Raw genomic sequence first — 21,472 nt, forward strand, 5'->3', positions numbered from 1 at the left:
TATGCCCCTTTATAAAGCATTAGTAAGACCAATCCTTGAATATGGAGTATAATTTTGGGCACCACTCCATTGAAAAGATATTATGGAACTAGAGAGAGTGCAGAGAAAAGCCACCACTTTAAGAAAGGGGTTTGGATAATCAGATTTATGAGGCTAGCTAAATTAGATTTGTTTATATTAGAAAAGAAGCATCTAAGAAGGGATATAATAACTATATACAAATATATTCGGGGACAATGCAAGGTGCTTTCAAAAGAACTATTCATCCCAAGGGCAGTACAAATGGCATGGGGTCATTCCTTAAGGTTGGAGGAAAAGAGATTTCACCAGCAACAAAGGAAAGGGTTCTTTACAGTAAGGGCAGTTAACATGTGGAATTCATTACCCATGGAGACTGTGATGGCAGATACAATAGAGATCTTAAATTTTTTTTTTAAAAAGTTGGATTTTTTTTTTTTTTTAGAACGTAAAGGTATAAAGGGATATACCAAATACATAAACATGGGATGGATATTGATCTCGGGAGTAATCTGATTGCCAATATTTGGAGTCACGTAGGAATTTATTTTCCCCATTTCTGATATTTCACTGGGATTTTTCGTTTGCCTACCTCTGGACCAATACACTGGAAGTACAAATATAAGATAAAGTATCTGTTGTCTAAATTTGGCATGCATAGGTTGAACTTGATGGATGTATGTCTTTTTTCAACCTCATCTACTATGTAACTAAATTGATGTCACTGTATTATGTCAAGAAGTACTGTACTAGATACACTGCAGTAGGTTCATGTTCAATAAACGAGAAATAGGGAGTTTTTGCTTCATAGCTCGTAAAGGTGTTACATTGCTGTAATCTAATCTGAAACACTAAGATTACTATGAAGTTTCGGTGCAAAGTGTGTTCAAAATGTCCTCCTGCTGAAATGCATGTCGGAAGAGAACGCCACTGCTCAATTGCTTAATTGAGATTGCGTTGATCCAGTTGCTCCCACGCCTGAACAATAAGTTGTCCTCTTAGCAACCATCCTTTATCAGGAAACATTTAATTTAAGCATTTTGTACCACAATTCTTGCTCTGGCTCAAGCACAACAGGCTTATCTTCTTCACTAAACACCATTTTGTAACTATGCAATTGAGGTCATCATGCTGTCCCCAATGCCAAAGAATATTTATTTATTACATTTAAGAATTATTTTATAATCTACTGTGACAGACCTATAATTGCTCACCTTTTCATGAAAATGGAGCGATATTTCTGCAAGATATGCTGAAAAATAAAAGGGGTCCGAGATTTTTCTGAAGTGTGTGTGTGTGTGTGTATATTGCAAAACTGCTGCTTTAAAATACTTGTTGGATTTTAATTTTAAAAACTTTGGTGCTGGAAGTCTAGCAGCACCAGAATGCCAGGATCTCTGCCACAAGATCAATTGAATGACGCAAACAGAAGGGGAAGGCCATTCAAGATCAAGTTCACCACTCTCCAAGAGATTGCCCCTAGAAAACTAGCAACTGTGCCATGATTATTTCTTTTAGAATCTTAGAGGTAACAGCAACTTCAGCCCCTTTAACTTAGTCTTGAGAACATAAGGGCATTCTGATGGGCTAAGATATTTGTCACCTAATTTGAAAATTGTAATCATATGATGAAATGCAACTTTGCACTATTTCAGTACAAACATGTCTAGTTGTATAAAAACGTTGCCACACTGGGTGGGCTGGGTGTGATCACTATTGCACCGGTTACATGGCTCTACTCCTTCCCCTCAAAGTAAATGTGAGTCTTGCATTTCCATTGTGACCCTTGCAGGAGCCAAAAAGTTAGGTGGGATGACTTCATGGACATCTCAATCCAGCTTGGATTTTTACAGCAGTAATCTAAGATGTCAACATCCGGTCTGTATGAAGGTTGTGTGATTAGCACCCAGCTGGATCCCAAGATGTATTTGTCATTTACATTGTTTATAATCTTTCCCATCTTCATTATTATTATTATTATTTTTTTTAAAGGTACGTTGTAATCTGCATCTCTGACCATGTTGTTCTTAAGAGAATGCTGCTTTCAAATCTATGACTATGTAGCAGTATTTCTCTTCAACAATATTAAGTGTTATGCCCATTATAAATGATTTCAATATATTGATAGGGCACGTCACCATGTGGGCACTGGTCCCACCTCTCATTCAGATCCAATGTTAGAACTATACCCAAGATACAAATCTTATGTTAACCATACACATCCCTGTTTCTCTGTGCTTCCACGTGCAGTTATAGTTTAGATTTCATTCCAACAAAAGGAGGTTGCTGTTCACGCACACATTGCACAAATATTTATTCAATCATACCTACATGATGCCAGTGTTCACTCGTAATGACGTTCCAATCCCTTTGACCCCCTTGTAAGTTTGTTCTTTGCTTATAAATCCTGAACATTTCCAACCATGATATAGCGTTTAATATGCAAGTAAAAAACACATTCCAACCTATGCTGCTTTCTTCATGAACACAAGGAATAATTATTTAGTTCAAAGGAAATGTGTGTGCAGCAGTTCCAATGATGCAAGACCATAGCTATATGAAAATCCATAATGGTGGCTGTCTTTAATGAACCCTGCAAATATTTTACACCCATTGTCCTTTGTAATAGATCACAGATTTTTCAATGAAGTGTGATTGTATTGAAAAGGGGACATTCGTAAAAGTGATGTACCAAACATTGTGAGGCTTGTGATTTAACTGCATGCAATTCTGTGCTAAACCGTGAACAGCTTCAAGATATTATAAAATGGAGAATGTAGCATCGGCACTGCAACTCCATCATAGGAATAGGACTTGCTTTGTGATGCATCTACTCAGACCTGGTTGATGGGTCATGTGGTCCTGTTCCCAATGTGGCCAAGGACTATTGATCCATAGCAAGTTTTTCCATGTAGCTTTTTTTTTTGTTGGTATTGTCAATAATGTTGAATATTGGTTAGGTGTGTGGGCTTTTATAGTCACTGTATTTACAAAAGATAGCCCCACGTGCAAAATTGTATTGTAGCCATTTTATAATTTCTGAAAACCTAGAAATTCTCCAATTCGTACGCACAGAAAGCAATCAACAAAGAAAAACATCGGTGGGGTGTATATTTAAACAGAACGTGGAAACAAAAAGCATAAGGAAGAATGAGGCTCCATAAATCAAAGAATCAATTTTATGGGCTCTTGTGGTTGTGGACCAGTAACATAAAATAAAAAAAAACCCATAAATGCATTTACTACAACAAAGTAACAAACTCTCCCTGTAAGCTGTAACCTGTTACAGCGGAATAACAAAACCTGAAGTGTTCTACTTAATAATACCAAAAGTGTTTATGGGTATTTTAGATATACCGGTGATGAAAAATTCTATAAAAGTCCTGCCCTGGTGTTTATGGTAAAGTGAATGCTTGGTGACCTTGTTCTGCAGAAGCACTTGGCAATACGAACGGTCCAGTAGGAGGATCTGACAGTCTTTAAAACGAACACAAAAAGGCACCACGACAAGGCGTGCCAAGCTGTGAGACTATTTAAAAATCCGTTACTTGTGGCAAGAGGGAAAAAAGCAGCTGTGGTTTTAAATAATGACTCTGTTTCTGCAGGGTATTAATACTGTAGCGGTTATCTCCTTAAATGGGCTCTGGTTTAAGTTTTTCTGCTAGGAAGTCGTTGACAAAGCTCTCCACGATCTCCGGGGTTATTTCCTCCACATCCATCACATACTTCGCTCTGGCAGACATGTCCAATATGGTAAGTAGAGGTGCAGCTTCTGGGAGGTTGGTGAAATCCCGCAGGGAATCTGTCATGTCGTCCTGGATAAACCAACAGAAGATAATCAGTATTGTGGCTAATGTTAGAAGACAATGCCAAAATAGTTCTGCGATAGGACAGAAACATATTGTGAAGCTGCATTACAGATTTTAGACGCTTTGATTCGCAGAGACAACACTCGAGGGGTCCTTATGACGCTCCTGAAACGTTGTGCTATTTTTGCGCATCTAGGACTGAATCCAGATGTGATACTTCAGTTCACAACATCGGGAGGGCAAGTCGGAGCAGTATTATTACTACAGTAACAAATACACAACCCTGGAGCGGGTTATGTCCGATCCTGGTTCAAGAGGATCATTAGAAAAGCTAACTTTTTAAATACAGATTATTACCCATTATTAGCCAAATTTCTTAATGAAGTCAATGGGAGATTGTGTTTGATAACGTCCCCAGTGGCCGCTTTGATGTATATTAGTACTCCCTTAGTAGATGAGCTTCTAATTCCATAAAATCGCTGTTTCAAACAATCTTGGGCCTTGAGTAATGATCTAAAAAATAAGTTGTCACTCCAAATAAACTTATCACCCACTGCCTATGAATGTAATTATACAAGGGGAACAAGTATTTACCAATGTGGCATACAATGGTTGAAGTGCTGAAAATTAGAATGTGTACTTAAAGATTCATGAATGGTGACATGGCAGCTTTGCTCATTCTGTGTCACAACTGATACAGCTCATTGTGTATTAATACAATTTATAATCTATATACAACTACATGGGCTATATTTACTGACCAGTGCCAAGCTATAGCACACCTTACAGCGCCATAAGATGCCTAGTGGCTTGGCACTGCTTAGTAAATATAGCCCCAAATTCTACGAGTGTCAATGAGCCAACTTGCTCGGAAGGTGCTTGAAGGATATTATTAATTGGTGATGGACTTCAATAGTTTCGCTATGACAGGAACATTCCCTATCCTATCATAAACACTGCAGATGATTGGTGGACAGCACAAACACGCAAAAAGCACTCACAACTCACTGAGTTCAGACAAAAAGAAAAGAAAATGTATTAAACTACATAATAAAAAAACATATACTGGGGACAAAACAAGAGACACAGAATATATTACATGCCACACTGGGACCACAACAGAACGGAGACTGCGAGATCGAGCGGGACCATAGAGGTAATTAACTATTTATCCACTATTTTGGTCATTCCTGCCAGCAGTTATTTAGAGCACAACAGCTCCAACTCTTATACCAAGGTCCACATCTTCCATACAGAGCATCAATTGTTCCAATATACTGCATACCCCTGCACGCTGCTGTTAACACTCCATATAACCGTTACTATTATGATATTGAAAGAAAAGAAACATTTTTGTTTCTCTTTTTCTCTCTTGCCATTATGCTATCATGAAATTGGTTGTTTTTTGAGCTGTGAATGGTTTACGCGTTGCTATCTATCCTATCATAACCAAGTTCCAATGAAGGTGGGAATCCACATAAAAGCGCTACTAAGAGGCATAATATTCCAATAAGACAAAAGTATTTATTATAGACTTAGGCCCTTACTCAATGTTGTGAAGACCCTTCCTGATGCTGGAGAAGATTTTAATCCCTTTCATTTGAATGGAGTTGAACTCTTCGCACCCGGAAGGGACTTCAGAGCACATTGAATGGAGGGCTTTATACGAGAGAATCAGATCTCGGTCCTTAGCCCAGACACTAATCTCTTTGTGACAAAATGCCGCCTCAAATGTATTGCTAAATTTATGGAGCGAGAAGACATTTAGGATAGACGTTTCTCCTTTACGTAAAGGGAACTTGAGCGCTCCTAACACGTGCTTTAAGAAGGGACACATGTCCCTTCAAACCTGATTGTGTAAACTAAACAGTTAGCCAACTATGATATTAAACTCACAAACGCCGACTAGAGGAAAATGCACTATGGACATTTTTAACCCCTTTACTACCAGACGAGCCTACAATGCGTTGCAGAGCAATGTGTTACAAGCCCCTCTAGCAGTGAAGTGGTTAAACCCCAGTGTCATCTTTAAATAATTTATTTTGTTTCGCTTCCGACACATACAGAATAGACTGAAAGCTGTACAAGGCAAGAAAGGATTGTGCCTACAAAATGATACTGTATGTGTAGCACTGCATACACAATCAGAGCTAAATAAGAAGCATTATCACATAGATCAGTGGTCATCAACTTCTGAAATACACACTATGGGGTGATGTCCATAAACTCTGAAGTGGTCACTTAGGCCGTTTTCTGATGGAAAGCCCCATAGACGTTAATGGAGATTTTAAGTTGAAAACTGCCTGTACAGTCGCTTCGGTGTACCCCAATCCTTTTAATTATGCTCAACTTCTCTATAATTATTTGAAGTATTTAGATTTTTTTGTGGTTTATCTGAAGCAAAAGCAGTCCTTTGATTTTCTCACTTTTTAAATATATATATATATATATATAAGAATAGTTTTGCACATTGCACGTCCACATTGTTTCTTGTACAGTAACTTTGTTTTTGGTTACATGTGGGTGTGCACCAAAAAGTGAAATACAAAGAAAATGCGCAGTACTGTCAATTTTCACTAGAGGGCACCAGAACTACCCCGGTCACTGCTAGCCAGAACCTCTCTCTTTCTAGACACGGGGCAGTGCCAGGACAGTATTCTGAAAGCTGAGAACATGGTGAAAGACGCAGAGCAGGAAATTCCAGGATAAAGTGGGTAGATAGACAGACAACACCTCTACGGGGGATATAACAGGCGGTGTGCCAGTTTACACGTCATTATTTTCATAAAGAAATACTTGTAAAATGTGGCTATTTTTTGTCGCTACACTATGGCTTGCGGTGTGGGCTGTTTATATGGTGTTCTCTTATGTTATGCGCTTACCGAGTGGTGTTAAGATTCTGTACAACTGCAGAGCAATGCAAAAGATCAGTACAGGGCAAAGCACAGTGTTCACTGCAGAGCAATGCAAAGAGGACAGCAATGCGAAGTGGTCAGTGGTCAGCAGAACAAAGGAAATTGTGTTTTCATCACATATCTTCTCAATGCCACAGCTAATTAAACCCTTAGGCACCAGGGCGTCCTTATGACGTTCAGGAAACAACATGCGATTATTTTGGGTAGATCATGTTCACGGCTCACCTACTATTTGCAGTTTCATGGACATAGCCGCGTGCTCGAGATCTCAGAAGTCTGCTGCAGCCAGACTTTTGGCAGCCAAATAAAGTCTGTTTCACGCTCAGTATCAGCTGCTCCTGACCCTTAATGAGACCCTAAGCTCTTTATGTCAGAGCTTTGTAATGCTTGTAAATGATAGAATATATCATGCTGATCAGTCTGTCAGCATTATATAACAAATCATGGTTCATGGAAATGGGTCTCTCTCTCTTTTCCCGACACACTTTGCAAATTCATTAAAAAAAAAAAGTGATTGCAGATGACTCGGATGAGCCAATGAAATGGGGACAGGGACCCCTTGTTACGCTCTCCTTGTTCATTGGCTGTCATTGCTGGATCATGTGCTCTGGGATATTGCAAGTTCATACCGCACTCTAAAGGTCCCATGTAACCGTCCAAAAAACAACCTTTTGCAAGCGATTGCACTGGCTTCTTTAGACTAATCTAATCATGCTAAAGGCAAAGATTGAGCTTCATTTCAACGGGGAATTCATTACAAATTGCATTTCTAGGGGCCTCAGAATGAGGGAGTGTTTGTCCAACAAGTGTTTTATTTACCCATAGCCCAACCTGTCCTTATCAGAGAGCGCAAACAATAACATCAAACAAAACCTTGTAGCCAGAGAAAATCAAAACCCTCCCCAAGTCTCAGCTCACCCAGGTTACAAATGATCTTTAAAAAAAATTAAATAAATAATGACGTAAAAATACTTTGGGTAAAAAAAAGTGATAAATCACCCAGATGTAAGCCCTTTAATGGCACTGGTAATAGGTCACTTTGGTCATTGCAGACTGCCTTTAAAAGAAACTCCTGTTGGTCAAACCAGTGCAGCCTGCTCTGTGTGGCCAATATTTGTTACTTGAAAAAAGAAATAGTTTGGGGGAAGATTGCTGCTGTAGAAGAGAGCAGGCTTGGTGCCAAACACTGCAGAGGCCCCTACAGCACTGTAGTGAAGAAGAATCCACTACCTCACACTGCATTCAATGAGTGCAGTGTCCCGGGACCAAGCAAATATCCAAATCTGGGACACCGATATTCTCCATCTGCTGGATGAATTAGAAAGGATCACCTGCCTAGGATGAATCCAGAAGCAAAATGTTCAACTTTCACAAGAGACTTGGACAAAGGGGGCCATATTCACTAAACGGTGCTGTTCAATAAGACACCTTTATGGGATACACAGTTTGAAGTTGCATCAGCACAGCCCACTCGCATGTTGCAGCCGAGAGCAGCTCCTCCGTGTAATCTTTGAAATGACATATTATGCGCTTTCCTCCTATTTTAAAATAAATTCCTCTCTGGATGGACTGGACTGCTGAAAAGAAACAGATGTGAAAACTAATACAAGATCATTCCTTTCCCTGCTGAATAACATGATAGATTACAGCCCTGGAAAAGTGGGCCAGTTTGTTTCAAGCACAGCAGAATTAAAGTACATCCAGTCCTGAACACACCTTATAGTTATAATACATTTATTTCATATTGCATTGTTCCCCCAATAGGACTCAAAGCCCTTCACAATTACCGTATAGTGCGCAGAACACACTATTGTACATAGGAATTTTTTTAATCTAAAGTACACACATTAAAAAACTTATGGTGGGTAAAAAAAGTGGCAAATCCCTCCACCGTACAGTGTACACTAAATAAAAATACCTCGTGGTGCATTTGCATGTCTCAGGCAGGTCTGCAAGCACTGTTTGCCAAGCGATAATGGGGAAGGACAGGGTTGCAGATCTGGATGAGACATGCAAATACAACACAAGTGGTAGTTTTATTTACTTAACACTGTATGGTGGAGGGTTTTTGACACCTTTTTTTTACCCACCATAAGTTTTTTTAATGTCTGGTTAAACCCATGTACCAGCTTCACATTACATAGCCAGCAACCAACCTCGCACTGATGGGACCCAAAAGGTAGAAAAAGCTCTCTAAGGGGTAGGTTTACTGGCTATGCACTTCCTAAACCCAGGCTGTGCTGAAAAGCTGTGTAATAAGACAGGCATAAGCTCATAGGGGCCCATGTCAAAATGGATGAGATGTAAAGAGTGACACACTGTGCTCATTTGCATGTCATTACCCACAATCCCTGGCTGCAGTGTAAGCATTGTTTGCCAAGCGATCATGGGGAAAGACAGAGTTGCAGACCTGTCTTAGACATGCAAATGCACCACAAGTGGTATTTTTATTTACTAAAGTACTTTAGAATCTTTAGAATAAGAACCTTACTGATCCACCTGGACGTCAAATTGTTGCAGGAACGGACTATATTTCAGCCTTTAGCGATATTCCTAAATAGATATCAAAGACCATTGGTCACTACAGCGCCTTCTTTTGTACAAGACACTACACACTTTTTACAGAAGATTAGAGAATATAAGGGTGATATGAAGGATCTGACCTTGATGACTTGTGATGTAGAAAGCTTGGATACCTGCCATCCCTCATTTAAAAAATGAGGGCACCATCCCTCATTTAAAAATGAAATAGTACCATCATGAGAAATTGAATTCGTATTGGATCTGTTGAGAATTGTATTGGAGATTAATTATTTTCTATTTGAAGATCATTATTATAGGCAGGTACAAGGCTCCCACAATGGGGTCGAATGTGGCACCCACCTATGCAAATATTTGTATTGCACATTTTGAGGAAAGATCAGTGACTAATGATATCTTTATAAGGAACATATAGTCTGTTGGGTTTGGTAAAAAGACTGTTCATCCTGTGGAAGGGTGATGAAAGTAAAATGCAACATATTTCTTGATTACCTTAATGGGTGCCATAATGCAATCAAATTCATAGGTGAATGGTCTGAGGAGGATATCCAATTTTTGGATACGAAAGTTTACAATGGTGATTAGTGATTGATATATATTTTAAAAGCACAGACAGAAATCTGTTACAATACGACAGCTTCCATCCAGACAGATTGACATGTGGATTACCCTATAATCAGCCCCCTAGGGTTAAATGTGCTGTCAGTGAGGAAGACCGGATACAAGAGAGATCAGTGAGCATGAAAGAGATTCCTGAATAGGGGCTGTGATCATTATGCTCTAGAAGAATAGGTGCAGAAGGTACATATGATGGATTCAAAAACACTTCTAGATGGAAGAACTACTGAGAGGGAGGGACAAACAAGATTACCTGTGGTAACAATTTATAATCCAGCCAGGGCAGCCATCAAGACAATTGTTAAGAGACACTTGTCTGTTTTGGAGTTTGATCCTAAATTTATGCCCTTTGCTTGGGCAAACACCCCCCCCCCCCTTTGCCGATAGGACGACACGGAACCTCAGAGATTACATGGTTAAAGCGGATTTGAAAACAACCAACAAGACAGATGGTAGGAGATAAAAGACTACAGTACATGTTTTGAATCTTTTCTCATGTATCTGCTTAAATGTCCGTGTGGTTTGTTGTACGTTGGACACACAACCAGGGAGGTGAGAAAGAGTATCTCTGAGCACAAATCCCCGATTAGGAAGCCTAATTTGACGCTCCCAGTTGCTAAACACTATCATGCGGCTAGTCATAGCCCATGTCCGCTCCATTTACAAATCATTACGATAATCCCTCAGATCGGAAGAGGGGGCTAAAGAATAGCCCTCTTCAAGAAGAGGGAACTCTATTGAATCCGTACGCTACAAACTCTAGCCCCAAAAAGGCTCAATGAGGGATACGATCTAAGTTGCAATATGTGAGGTGTAGTGACATGTTTAACAGCACGTGTGGTTCAGGTAATTTGAGTATATTGAGCAGGAACTTTTTACTAAAGAATTCCTCCGGCCGTCCATTTAGACTGCGTCCTCTAGCATGGTCATTGCTTGAAGTTTACCCCTGTTTGGTGGTACGTCCTCTATGTTCTCCTCTGTTATCCTATCTTCAATACTCTACCTTTGTGATCCCTGTGTTTTAAGTACGCAAGTTTATGTTGTTGTCGTGTATGTACAGGTACCTTCCCTGGGGTCCGCAAGTATCGTAAGACCAGTATGGGGGTATATCCCTAGTGTGATATTGATACCTCTATAAATAAGGGGTCAATTTCACCACGTTAAACTCAGAGTCTCTATAAGAAAAGATGCCCCTCTTAACAGCACTCTATTCCTAGGTGGGTGGGTGGATGTATTTATTAAAATATAACCTTTAATGGTATTCATAGAAAATAAAGTTGGACAAACTAACATACAACTTGTTTGATGCTACACAATAAAACGCTGGAAGAAGAAGAGAAACACAGATCCACATAGAATATTGCACTTAATAGAAAATGTGTGCCTAATCTGCAGTGGTAGTGATCATTCAATCTAATATACCTTAAGAATGGCAATATCATCAAGTATAGTAGTCTCAAAGTACAGGATTTAGACAACTCTCTATTGCAGGCCTGCACAACTCCAGTCCTCGAGGGCCGCAAACAGGCCAGGTTTTCAGGATATCCCTACTTCAGCACAGTTGGCTCAATTAGTGGCTCAGTATGACTGAGCCACTAATTGAGCCAGCTGTGCTGAAGTAGGGAAATCCTGAAAATCTGGCCTGTTTGCGGCTCTCGAGGACTGGAGTTGTGCAGGCCTGCTCTATTGGTATAGTAATATAATAGTATCAAATACTGGAGAACTTAGTAGCAATATTATGTCAGACGCAAGTGTGTTAGTCACTCCCCACTACAGAACAATGTGATGACGTCATGTAGCGGCCACACGCACCATTCTTAAGGTATATTAGATTGAAGGATCACTACCACTGCAGATTAGGCACACATTATCTATAAAATGCAATATTCTATACTCTAATGTGGACCAATAGGGATCAGTATACTATGAGCCTGATCGCACTGATTGTGTGACAACTGGTGGCTGGCCAGGACACATGGATATAAACTAGTGTTACCCATACTATTAGGCTACACTGTGCACTACTATCGTGGCAACCTATGCCATTACATCCTTCATGACTGAACCACTACCCACTGATAACAATTAAGACACCAAGGTACACCTTGATGTGTACATTATCTGTGAGGCTTTTGATCCCTCTTCACAGTTATATGATGACGAGGGTGAACAAATATTAAGAGATATCAGATCCCTATACACAATTGGGCCTGCTATGATATAGGCCACTAGTCAAGTGGATCTGTGCTTCTCTTATTCCAGCCTTTTATTGTGTAGCGTCAAACAAGTTGTATGTTAGTTTGTCCAACTTTATTTTATATGAATACCATAAAAGGTTATATTTTAATAAATACATCCACCCACCTAGGAATAGAGTGCTGTTAACAGGGGTTTATTTTCTTGTTTCAACAAGTATTTGTTTCATTGTGCAAACCTTGCTCCTAGCACCATTCCCCATCACAGACTGTATGTAGCAAGAACACACATTCACCTTCTCTCTCCCCCCCCTCTCTCATTTATCAGAGTCCCTATAGGAACACCATGTTTTATTTTTATAAATAAATAAAAAGTGTCTACAGTATGGTTACATGCATCCTTTTAAATGGTAGTGATGATGTCCTCGTTTGAATGAGCAGCACACCTTTATCTGGAGGCTATTACATCTGGTGTATAACCTGTACTAGGTAAGACAAGGAAAAAAATGGTAGAGCACTGCTGCAAATAGGACTGGAGGCTGATTGCAAAGGTAAAACATGCTTTATTAAAGATGCATAGTAGCAACAGCTACAAAGGAGGTCCTCTGATGCGTTTCACGCCTAAATGGCACTTTATCAGCACCATTTAGAGATTCATTTCTCATTCTTTGTACTAGACCAGTGGCTCCTAGATCAGTGTGCAAGTGGAACTAAAGTGAAACATTTTCTTCAAGCAAGGAGCCCAGTCAAATTTTATGAAGATTGCAATTTCTGGTGTTGAAATTATGTATTAGTCAAGTTTATGCTTATGTAGCCAGGTCCCCCAGTCCCTCCCTTACCTCCGATGTGGGAGCAGAGCAGGGGGAGCTACAGCGGCGCTGCGGGAGGTTGCAGGGGGGTGATCTGTCCGGCGGAGCTCCGCGGCCCACCCAGCAAGCGGGGGCCGCCATCTTGAGTGGCTTGCGCATGCGCGAGACAACGCATGCGCAGAAGGGTGTAGTGAGGCGGCCATTGGAGGCAGGCTCCACGCAGGAACTACATGTTCCATGAGCCTTAGAGAGGCACACCACATGCGAGGCCTGCATAGTATAGTGTTATTAGTTATGTGTTACCAGTAAAGATCAGTTGTTATATAACTGTGTGTATATTTATTCTTTACTGTGTATTCCTGGAAAGGGGTTATCCAACTGCGCTTGGATCCCTCTCAGGTGGAGGCGCTGTCATCAGATCGACTGTAATCATCCCAGGCTCCCTGCATCGGAGGATCAGACAACGCACCACACGTAGTTTTCCTAGAACGGGGAAAGGGGGCTGGACATATGTAAGATTTATGATGCATGTTGGGGGATACTAGACATGTTCATTGTAGGTGTGCAGTCATGGGGTGGTTTTATATTCGTAAATATCAGACTAGTAGGTTTAATTCAGGCCCACCGTGTTGTGCCTTGATATAAATTAATCCCTGTAGGCTCGGAAGTACGTTAGAAGGTACCATGGGATGCATCTAGCATACATGAAACAGGAAGATGCACACTAATAAAAGTTCTGATGTAACTAAAAGTGCATCATTCAACATGGTGGCATAGCTAGGACGGTGCTCAGGGACCTTATTACATGTGATCAGCCAAAGGTACTTAAATGAGGGATCATTACACCAATGGTAAGCTTGGAAAAGGGAAAAGGGGCCTTGAAAATGTTGATTCAGATAAGTCTCTTTATATCAGTATGTGACTAACCACTTTCTTCTGTAAACCTTGTGATTTCCTGAAATAAACCTAGGAATTCAAGAAATCTCCCTGAAGAGTATGTGAATTTTCTATTTATACTTTTATATATTTCTAGAGTGCTGGGCCATTTTTGGATTATGTCAGGTCATTCTGATACATGGTTAGGAGTCAAATCAGATAGCAGGAAGGTATTAAGTTGCTTTAGAAATAACAAGACTGGTACTTTAAATGGCCATCTTCCACGATGAGACTGTTTTTGGGTGTTTGATATTTTCTCTGTATAAGCAAAAACTCTAAGTCGCTAGTTTTCTCTCGACTAATGATGACATCAAAAGTAGTTTAGAAAAGGAATCAGGAATTTAAATTGGAGAACGATAATTATCCTAGATCAGCGGTGTCCAATAGGAATTCAAAGCTAGCAACACTGGTGGTTGTCGTCATTCCATATTCGCCACCTTCTCGTGGCAGTCACAATAGTGTTGCACACTCACAAGTCGAGCCGCCCGCCGCGTTGCATCTCCTCTCACTCAACTCCTCTCCCTTCCCCCAATACATACACTAAGCTTCCCCAAACCCCAACACCCCAAATACATATAATAAACACATAACCCCTACACCTTACCTGGGGGAGGTCTCTGAACACACGGGCAGAAGCGGGATCAACTTTCGGTGCACAGGGGTGGTGCTGTGTCACTAGGTGCGACCCGCAGTGGTCGGACAGCTGAGCCGTCACCTCTCCCCCCCACACTTCATAGCCACCGGGAAGCTGAACCCCCCTGCAGCTGCCGGGCAGAGTTCCTGGCTCTCCCCCGGTACCCTCACTCGCCCAAATACATTGGCCTACTCGCCACATGTGGCGAGTGGCAAATGTATTGGACACCGCTATGCTAGATAATTCATTTATTGCAGGCACCACAAGCCATAACGGCAACACATTGCACCTAATTAATATCTAAAGTCCACTAACGTCACACAAACTTCAAAATGACAACCAAATGGTAACTTGTTTGTTTAGTGTTTTCTAGCTATTATAATGACACCGCCAGGATCCAAGAATACCATAACATATCATGTACACATTCTTTGACAAGAGTGCCATGAGATAAAGTCAAGCGATAACACAGATAAATTAGGTGTTTGCAAATCTGTGCTTTTTGTTTGCTAGGTCGAATATAAAAACTGATCGGCTTTGTTTTTCACCTCTCCTTTTGCGTATAGAAGAGCAATCAGTCATAATCAGACCTAAGCAGCAAAGATAAAATATGATGAATCTGAACATCTGGCTTCACGCATGCAGATATTTGCATTCACTCAGTAACTTGTACAAGACAAATGATGCATGGGGATTAGACTGGGTATAAATATAATGCCCAATTATAGATAGTAATAAAAATGACCATAGACTACTATAATGCATTTATAAATTGGTTCTCTCGGCAGGTGACCGTGGTTTGTGGAAAATAGGAAGCTGCCTAAAAGGCATCAAGAATATGCCAAAAGTGACGTACCAAATTGGTATTTTTTTTTTTGGTTAACAAGATCATTGTTAAAATGTTAAGGGGCTGATGCCTCATTTTCTTCTCTTTGGCCCTATAAGGTGCACACAGCATATCGGAGTTCGTTGATTTAAGCATGCGCAGTGTTTGTCTCTCTAAATCCCGGCACAAGTTCAGGGTCTAAATTAAAGGGAACACAAAATGCTTCAGCTCATTCAGCAAAATCAATGCCATGGCATTACTAGAATAAAAAAAAGGGTTTCGTTTCTTTTCTTTCTGCAATTTCCTGATTTGTTTCATATTGTAATAGTTTCAGCAGTGCTACTGCCACTGTGAAGTTCCTCATCGGATGTGCTCTGTGGGCTGCTGCAGTGTGTGGTGGGAAAGATAGGAGTCAAGAGTCCTGTCCGGATGACATATTTTATTACCCTTGACAATGCCCTGATTGGGCGAAATGTATAAGGAAGCATTTTTACAGAACAGTCTCTGTTTTAATATTATAAACAAAGTACTGTATTAAGTACGACTTTTTAACTTCACTATGGTAGTGGTCTGATAAATGACAACACTACCTATTGTGCAAATGCATTTTTCTGCATTGCCATGCGCAGAAAAGTGGAGTTAAACTGCCACAATTACATGTCAAGGTGCTTTTCTTTCCTCACATTATGCTGTGGAAATATTTGTATCCTTTACTGATACCAGGCACTTTTAATTATAGAAAAAACCTTCCCAGTGTTCAATTCATGGTAGTAAATACACGGACATAACCGTAAAGTGATATGACAAAGCCAGCTCTGGACAAATATGAGCGTTGATGCTATTTTATATAAAATAGTACAGATGCTCCTACAGTATTTGTTTAGTGCTGGTTTTGTCATATCTTTCGAAGTTATGCCAGTGTATATAGATGATGAACATTGTTGTTGGACCTTGCACGGATAGATCTGTAGGACACTCATTTTTTTTCTCCTGTAAAAATAAAATGTCGCGATGTTCCTTCAAATGGACGATTATTGATTAGTTAAGTACTGATATATATATATATATATATATTTTTTTTTTTAACAATTACAGTAATGTATTTCAGAAATTGAATGCCGAATTGTTGGCCGACTAGCCCCGAACCTTTAGCCCAGTTTGGTCAAGTTCTGGTTCTCATACTGTATCTTGTAGCATTTTGAGATTTGCAGACCTTATCTAAACATAATGTACAGGACCACACTTCCAAGAATGCAGAGGATTTTTAGAAACCATGATTGAACTCAAGTGTCCTGAAAGGTTTAGAGTGAATTAACAAGTATCAGTGCCAAGTATCTGTAATAGGACAACTAAACATGCTTGGACTGCTAGCATGATGAAGAAAATTGTGAGAACACTCCTGACTTACTTGTCTCTTGTTTATAATGCTTGTGATGCGCTCTCCAAAACAATATCAATCTGTTCTGCTCTGGGAAGAGCAGGAGATGATTTGAATGTTTTGATATTCTGGGTGTGTGGAGGGAAGCAGAAAGTGAGAGCACTATACAACAACCCACAGTGAATGTCTGCAGGGAAGCAGTTCAAGAGCTGATGTCATGGTTCACTGCGAGAAACACTGAACAATGAAAAGCAGGGAAACCTACGGACTGCTTGATTTCAGTAAAGTAATACATGGTGCGACTTAATACAGAAGCATATGCTTTACTCATCCTCCCTAATCTCAGAAAATAAACATGGTGCTTTTGATACAGTGCCGTTAAAACATACAACAGCTGCCACTTATCAGAGAAAACAGAACCTTAAAAGTAGCCAAAATATGCATAGCAGACCATGCTAATGAAATGTTGATCTTCTGTGGTGCCTCTCCAGTACTAGAACAGGACTTGAAATAATTTCCTTTATATCTGCTATTCTGGTTTAATATTGGAAGGTTGGAGGGACGTTCTTTTTATATGCACATCCATAACTGTGAGAATATAACACAGATTACAGTATATTGGACCAATCAGATTCTGAATTAGAAACATATTTGCTTTGGTGTTTTTGTTGTATGAGATCGAGATATAGATATAGATATATACACACACACACGTATATAGTATATATATACTTGAAAGAACATTGAAAATAACACACAACTCTTCTTCTAGATGAGAATCTATTTACAATACCGGCAGGGCTAAAATAGGTACTACAACTCTAACAACAATAATAGTAGTTCTAGTATTTTTTTTAAATTATTTAAGTATATATATATACATACATACACACACGCTATAAAATGCACCTCTATGTGTATAATATTAATAGTGGCTAAACAAGTGGTGTACCAAATGATAAGGTATGCTAAGGACCGCAGAATAACCGTTGATCTAATCTGTGCCATACCGAGTTGGGGATTATTGTTCCATCGGCGAATAGGACTTCTGTCTACCCCTGATGGTGACGTCACTGCTATTGAGATTGAATCTCACAAACGCTATTTTATTCAGTTCTCGTGAGTGTATGTCCAAGAGAGCCTTTTTAACATTTGTATAATTAAAGTTACCCATACAGTATTATGCTATGGAGCTTGCGCTTCTTTTCTTCTCTTTTCTCAAATATATATATATATATCTATACTATAAGTTGGATTCCGTGTCTGTTTGTTTGTATGTTCGAAGCATCAAAATCTCAGAAACGGCTGCGGATTTGTAGGTCAACGCAACTTTTTTGAGCTTCCAATGTGACTCACCTCCCAAATTATGGACATTCTAAGTGTCCCTCGGCTGTCCAGCAAATCTGTTACAGCAGGAGGCGGGGGGCGTGGCTACTAAGGGAGGGGGCGTGTCCTTGCCTGGATCAGGGCTGTGTGTGTGATGTGAGATGTGCGGGGGAGATGTGCCAGCTAGCGGGGGGAGATGTACCAGCGGGGGGGAGGGTGGCGGGCATGTACCGGCAGCGGGGGGAGACACACACACATACACACACACACACACACACACACACACACACAGACAGAGACAAATCTCAACCCGCACTATATCCAGCAGCAGGGAGGTGAGGGGGGGGGGAAGAGGGGGCTGGGAGATGTGCCGGTAGCAGGGGGGGGGGGGGACATGTATTCAATATTACATTCCCTGGGCGAAGCCGGGCACAAAAGCTAGTATTATAGATATATATATATTTAAATAGAATAAAACTGCTGTAAGATATCAAATCACAATGATGGCAAGAAGCAGGATGGAGATTGGACAAGATAAGCTGGAGCAGGTCTTCAAAGTGGAAATTCCCCTAGTAATCATGCTGCACTGCATAATAATATTAAATAGTATGGGAGCCATTATGATATGGCCCATCATGTTTATTTGGTGTTTGCACAGCCCTTTAACAAATAAAACAAACAGCGTCTGGTTCCTGTACCTACAGAAATGTGGAATGCAGATAGACCGGAGTTTTCTTACATGGATGGTTGTGTTACTTAGACTGTGCTGCACTTACCTCCCCTGCAACAAAGAACAGTAGTGGTGCATCCTCCTCTTTGGCTTTATATTGTGCTATAATTTTCTCTGCTATGGGCCGAACAAGCTGTTTCGCTGCCTCCGACTCGCCATCATCCTCCGAGTCTGAAAGAGAGAAGAAACGTTGCCATCCTCGTCATGCATTTCAGTGAAGGGAGCAGAGCAAGGTTGTCAAATTGTCTTAAAGACTTCAAGCAGTAAAACAATCTACACTTTTCTCATGCACGTGGCAGGAAGTGACAGCGAAAAGCATGGTTAAGGCCGTGCCTATGGTGCCGTCGTTGGCGACAGCAACACGGCGGGTGACGTCACTCGTTGCCATCGGCGAAACTTATGTTTTGCCGGGCGGCGGGGTCGCGGTATTCCGGCAATTTGATTTGTTCAAGGGCCGTCACGTGACGCAACGGCCCTTTAAAAATCAAATTTCGCCGGCTTCAGATTTTTGCGATGACGGCGTCGCTCCGACGCGTGCACTATAAGCGCGGCCTAAGGGGAAAGAAAGGAATGAAAAGGAACATTGGTAGACAAAGCACAATGACAGGATACGCATTATTATACTGTGGTCGACACTCACTAGGTGGTAAGATGCATCACCTTTTTCATTTACAAACCAAAATTTCCATATTTGTTTTATGAAAAAAGGATTTACCTTCAATTGAGCGTCTTGCAAAAATAATGACATCATACATGTTTTAAAGTGACTTTTTCACTTGCTTACAAGTATTATGGGAAATCATGCAATCAAGAACGGTACCAATTACTTTTTAATGGAACTTCCACAATGGCATTTCCTGCACTGCTTACACTAATGGTATTGACTCGGATCAATGTACTTCAGAGAAAAATATGTAAAGCCATTTTTTGGCCTGCTCGTAATCTCTCTTTCTCCCATTAGCAATCTGTTTCCTCCAACTGCACCTCTTTGGTTTATGCAAAGGGGGAGGGGGGAGTCCTTATGTAGTGAATTGTAAGGGGTGTATGGAGCAGAGGCTGCATTAAACACTGCCAGCGATTCATTAACTCTTTATCTCCAGTTATATATTTTGCTGCTTTGAAATGCACTTCAGCAACAAAGTAGCTAACTGGATATTTGTGTGAGAATTAAATGGGCTTCAAAACCCCTGAGCAGAAGCTTTGTCAAGTACTACAGGTACTTTCTCTAGCCTTGAATCTTGCTCTCAGCAGGAAAACAGGAAGCGAGAGAATCATTTCCCTTCCCAGACTCGCACACGCTGTCTTCCCATGAATTAATAACCAGCCCAGAACAAAGGAAATAAAACAGATTATCACCCCTCCCCCTTGTTCTATTTAGCAACGAGAAAGTGTGTGTAGCCGTAGAAACTGGCGTTGCTGTGTTAGACAAAACGGAAAGGAAGAAAGCAGTCTCTAGAAAACACTCCACTATTTTCCTGCATGTGTGTGGTTTGCTTCAATTGTTTTGCAGCTCTCATTATTTGGCTTTATTTCTAAACCACAGAGACAGACAGACAGACACAGACAGACAGACAAGCTCTCAGTCCAGAGAGTTCAATGCCAGATTCAGGCCGTACTCCCTCACTCACAGCTGTTCTACCGCGGAACCTCTCTGCTCCCATTCATCAGTGTTAATATTGCTCAATATATGTACCTTTACTTTACATTTATTGACCTTCAGGAGCTGGAAAACACGACAAATACCTCCATCCCTTTAAACAGCATCACCTCTTTGAGCCCTGCCCACTCTAGCAGTGAACTAATTGAATCTAGTGCCTGCCTGGTCACATGATCTTCCTCACCGAACTTTGGCTGTCAGTGCAGCAGAACAGGACCCAAGATGCATTTAGTGAACCCCGAAACAAATCTTCAGCGATCGATTACAGGAGAACAGATCGATCCGCAATTTAGCTAATCAGTTGTCAGTGTGTAGATTGTATTGATGCACATATAGAATTATTTTGTTTCACTAATATAGCCACAACATCTCTTTTCTTTTTATGGGTCACATTAATTACCTGCAACAGTGCAATCAGCAGTATCGTAGCTTAATGAGCATGGCCCTGTGACTTAAAACATCCCAAATATTTATCCAATTCAAGCCACCTTTTCTCTAGTGAATATAATTGTGGTTCACTACACAATAAGTAACCTTGCCTTCTAAATCCTAACTATTTTAACACAAACAAATTATTTGCCATATTGGTCTTTTATTTTATGTGGAGAATAGGAAAAGGAAAAAAATAGGTAGTATGATACCTTTTATTGGACCAGCAATATTTCACAGTGAACAAGCTTCTGAACCTCACAGGCCTACTGTGAAGGCCTTCAAAAGCTTGTAGACATACAGTACAACTCTACATCTTCCATTTTTCTATTTAAAAAGCAACATATCTGAATATATATATATACATATATTTCCCCAGATGAAGTCCTAGTTCCAGGACGAAACTAGTAGGGAGGAGGCTCTAAGACAAACTTTCAGCATCCCTATCCAACATCACATGCCAGCAGAACCCCCTGCTCATTACTGGATATTATATCCAAATTTCGGCCAAAATCTCGGCGGAGTGACGTCAGCGGGCTAGTCTCGCGAGACCAGAGGATCAACCAGGAAGTCACGGAGAAGGGCTGCAGGCAGAGGAGAACCAGCACGGCGCTTCTTGGCATTCCACGTGAAGGATCCATACAGCAACTC

The 21,472-nt window shown here is 40.6% G+C and overlaps 1 protein-coding gene across 1 annotated transcript in view; it reads right to left on the minus strand.

Moving 5' to 3' along the window:
• Positions 1 to 2,315: 2,315 nt before the first annotated feature.
• NXN (nucleoredoxin) overlaps positions 2,316 to 21,472 on the minus strand; it is a 181,402-nt gene continuing 162,245 nt past the window's right edge. The window contains exons 7-8 of the mRNA XM_075589592.1: positions 18,782 to 18,906; positions 2,316 to 3,833 (exon numbers count right to left, since the gene is read on the minus strand). Of these exons, the coding sequence (XP_075445707.1) occupies positions 3,651 to 3,833; positions 18,782 to 18,906 (308 nt within the window). The 3' untranslated portion in view covers positions 2,316 to 3,650. The remainder of the gene's footprint in view (positions 3,834 to 18,781; positions 18,907 to 21,472) is intronic.

This window comes from Ascaphus truei, chromosome 3 (assembly GCF_040206685.1).
Source record: "Ascaphus truei isolate aAscTru1 chromosome 3, aAscTru1.hap1, whole genome shotgun sequence".
Lineage (NCBI taxonomy): Eukaryota > Metazoa > Chordata > Amphibia > Anura > Ascaphidae > Ascaphus > Ascaphus truei.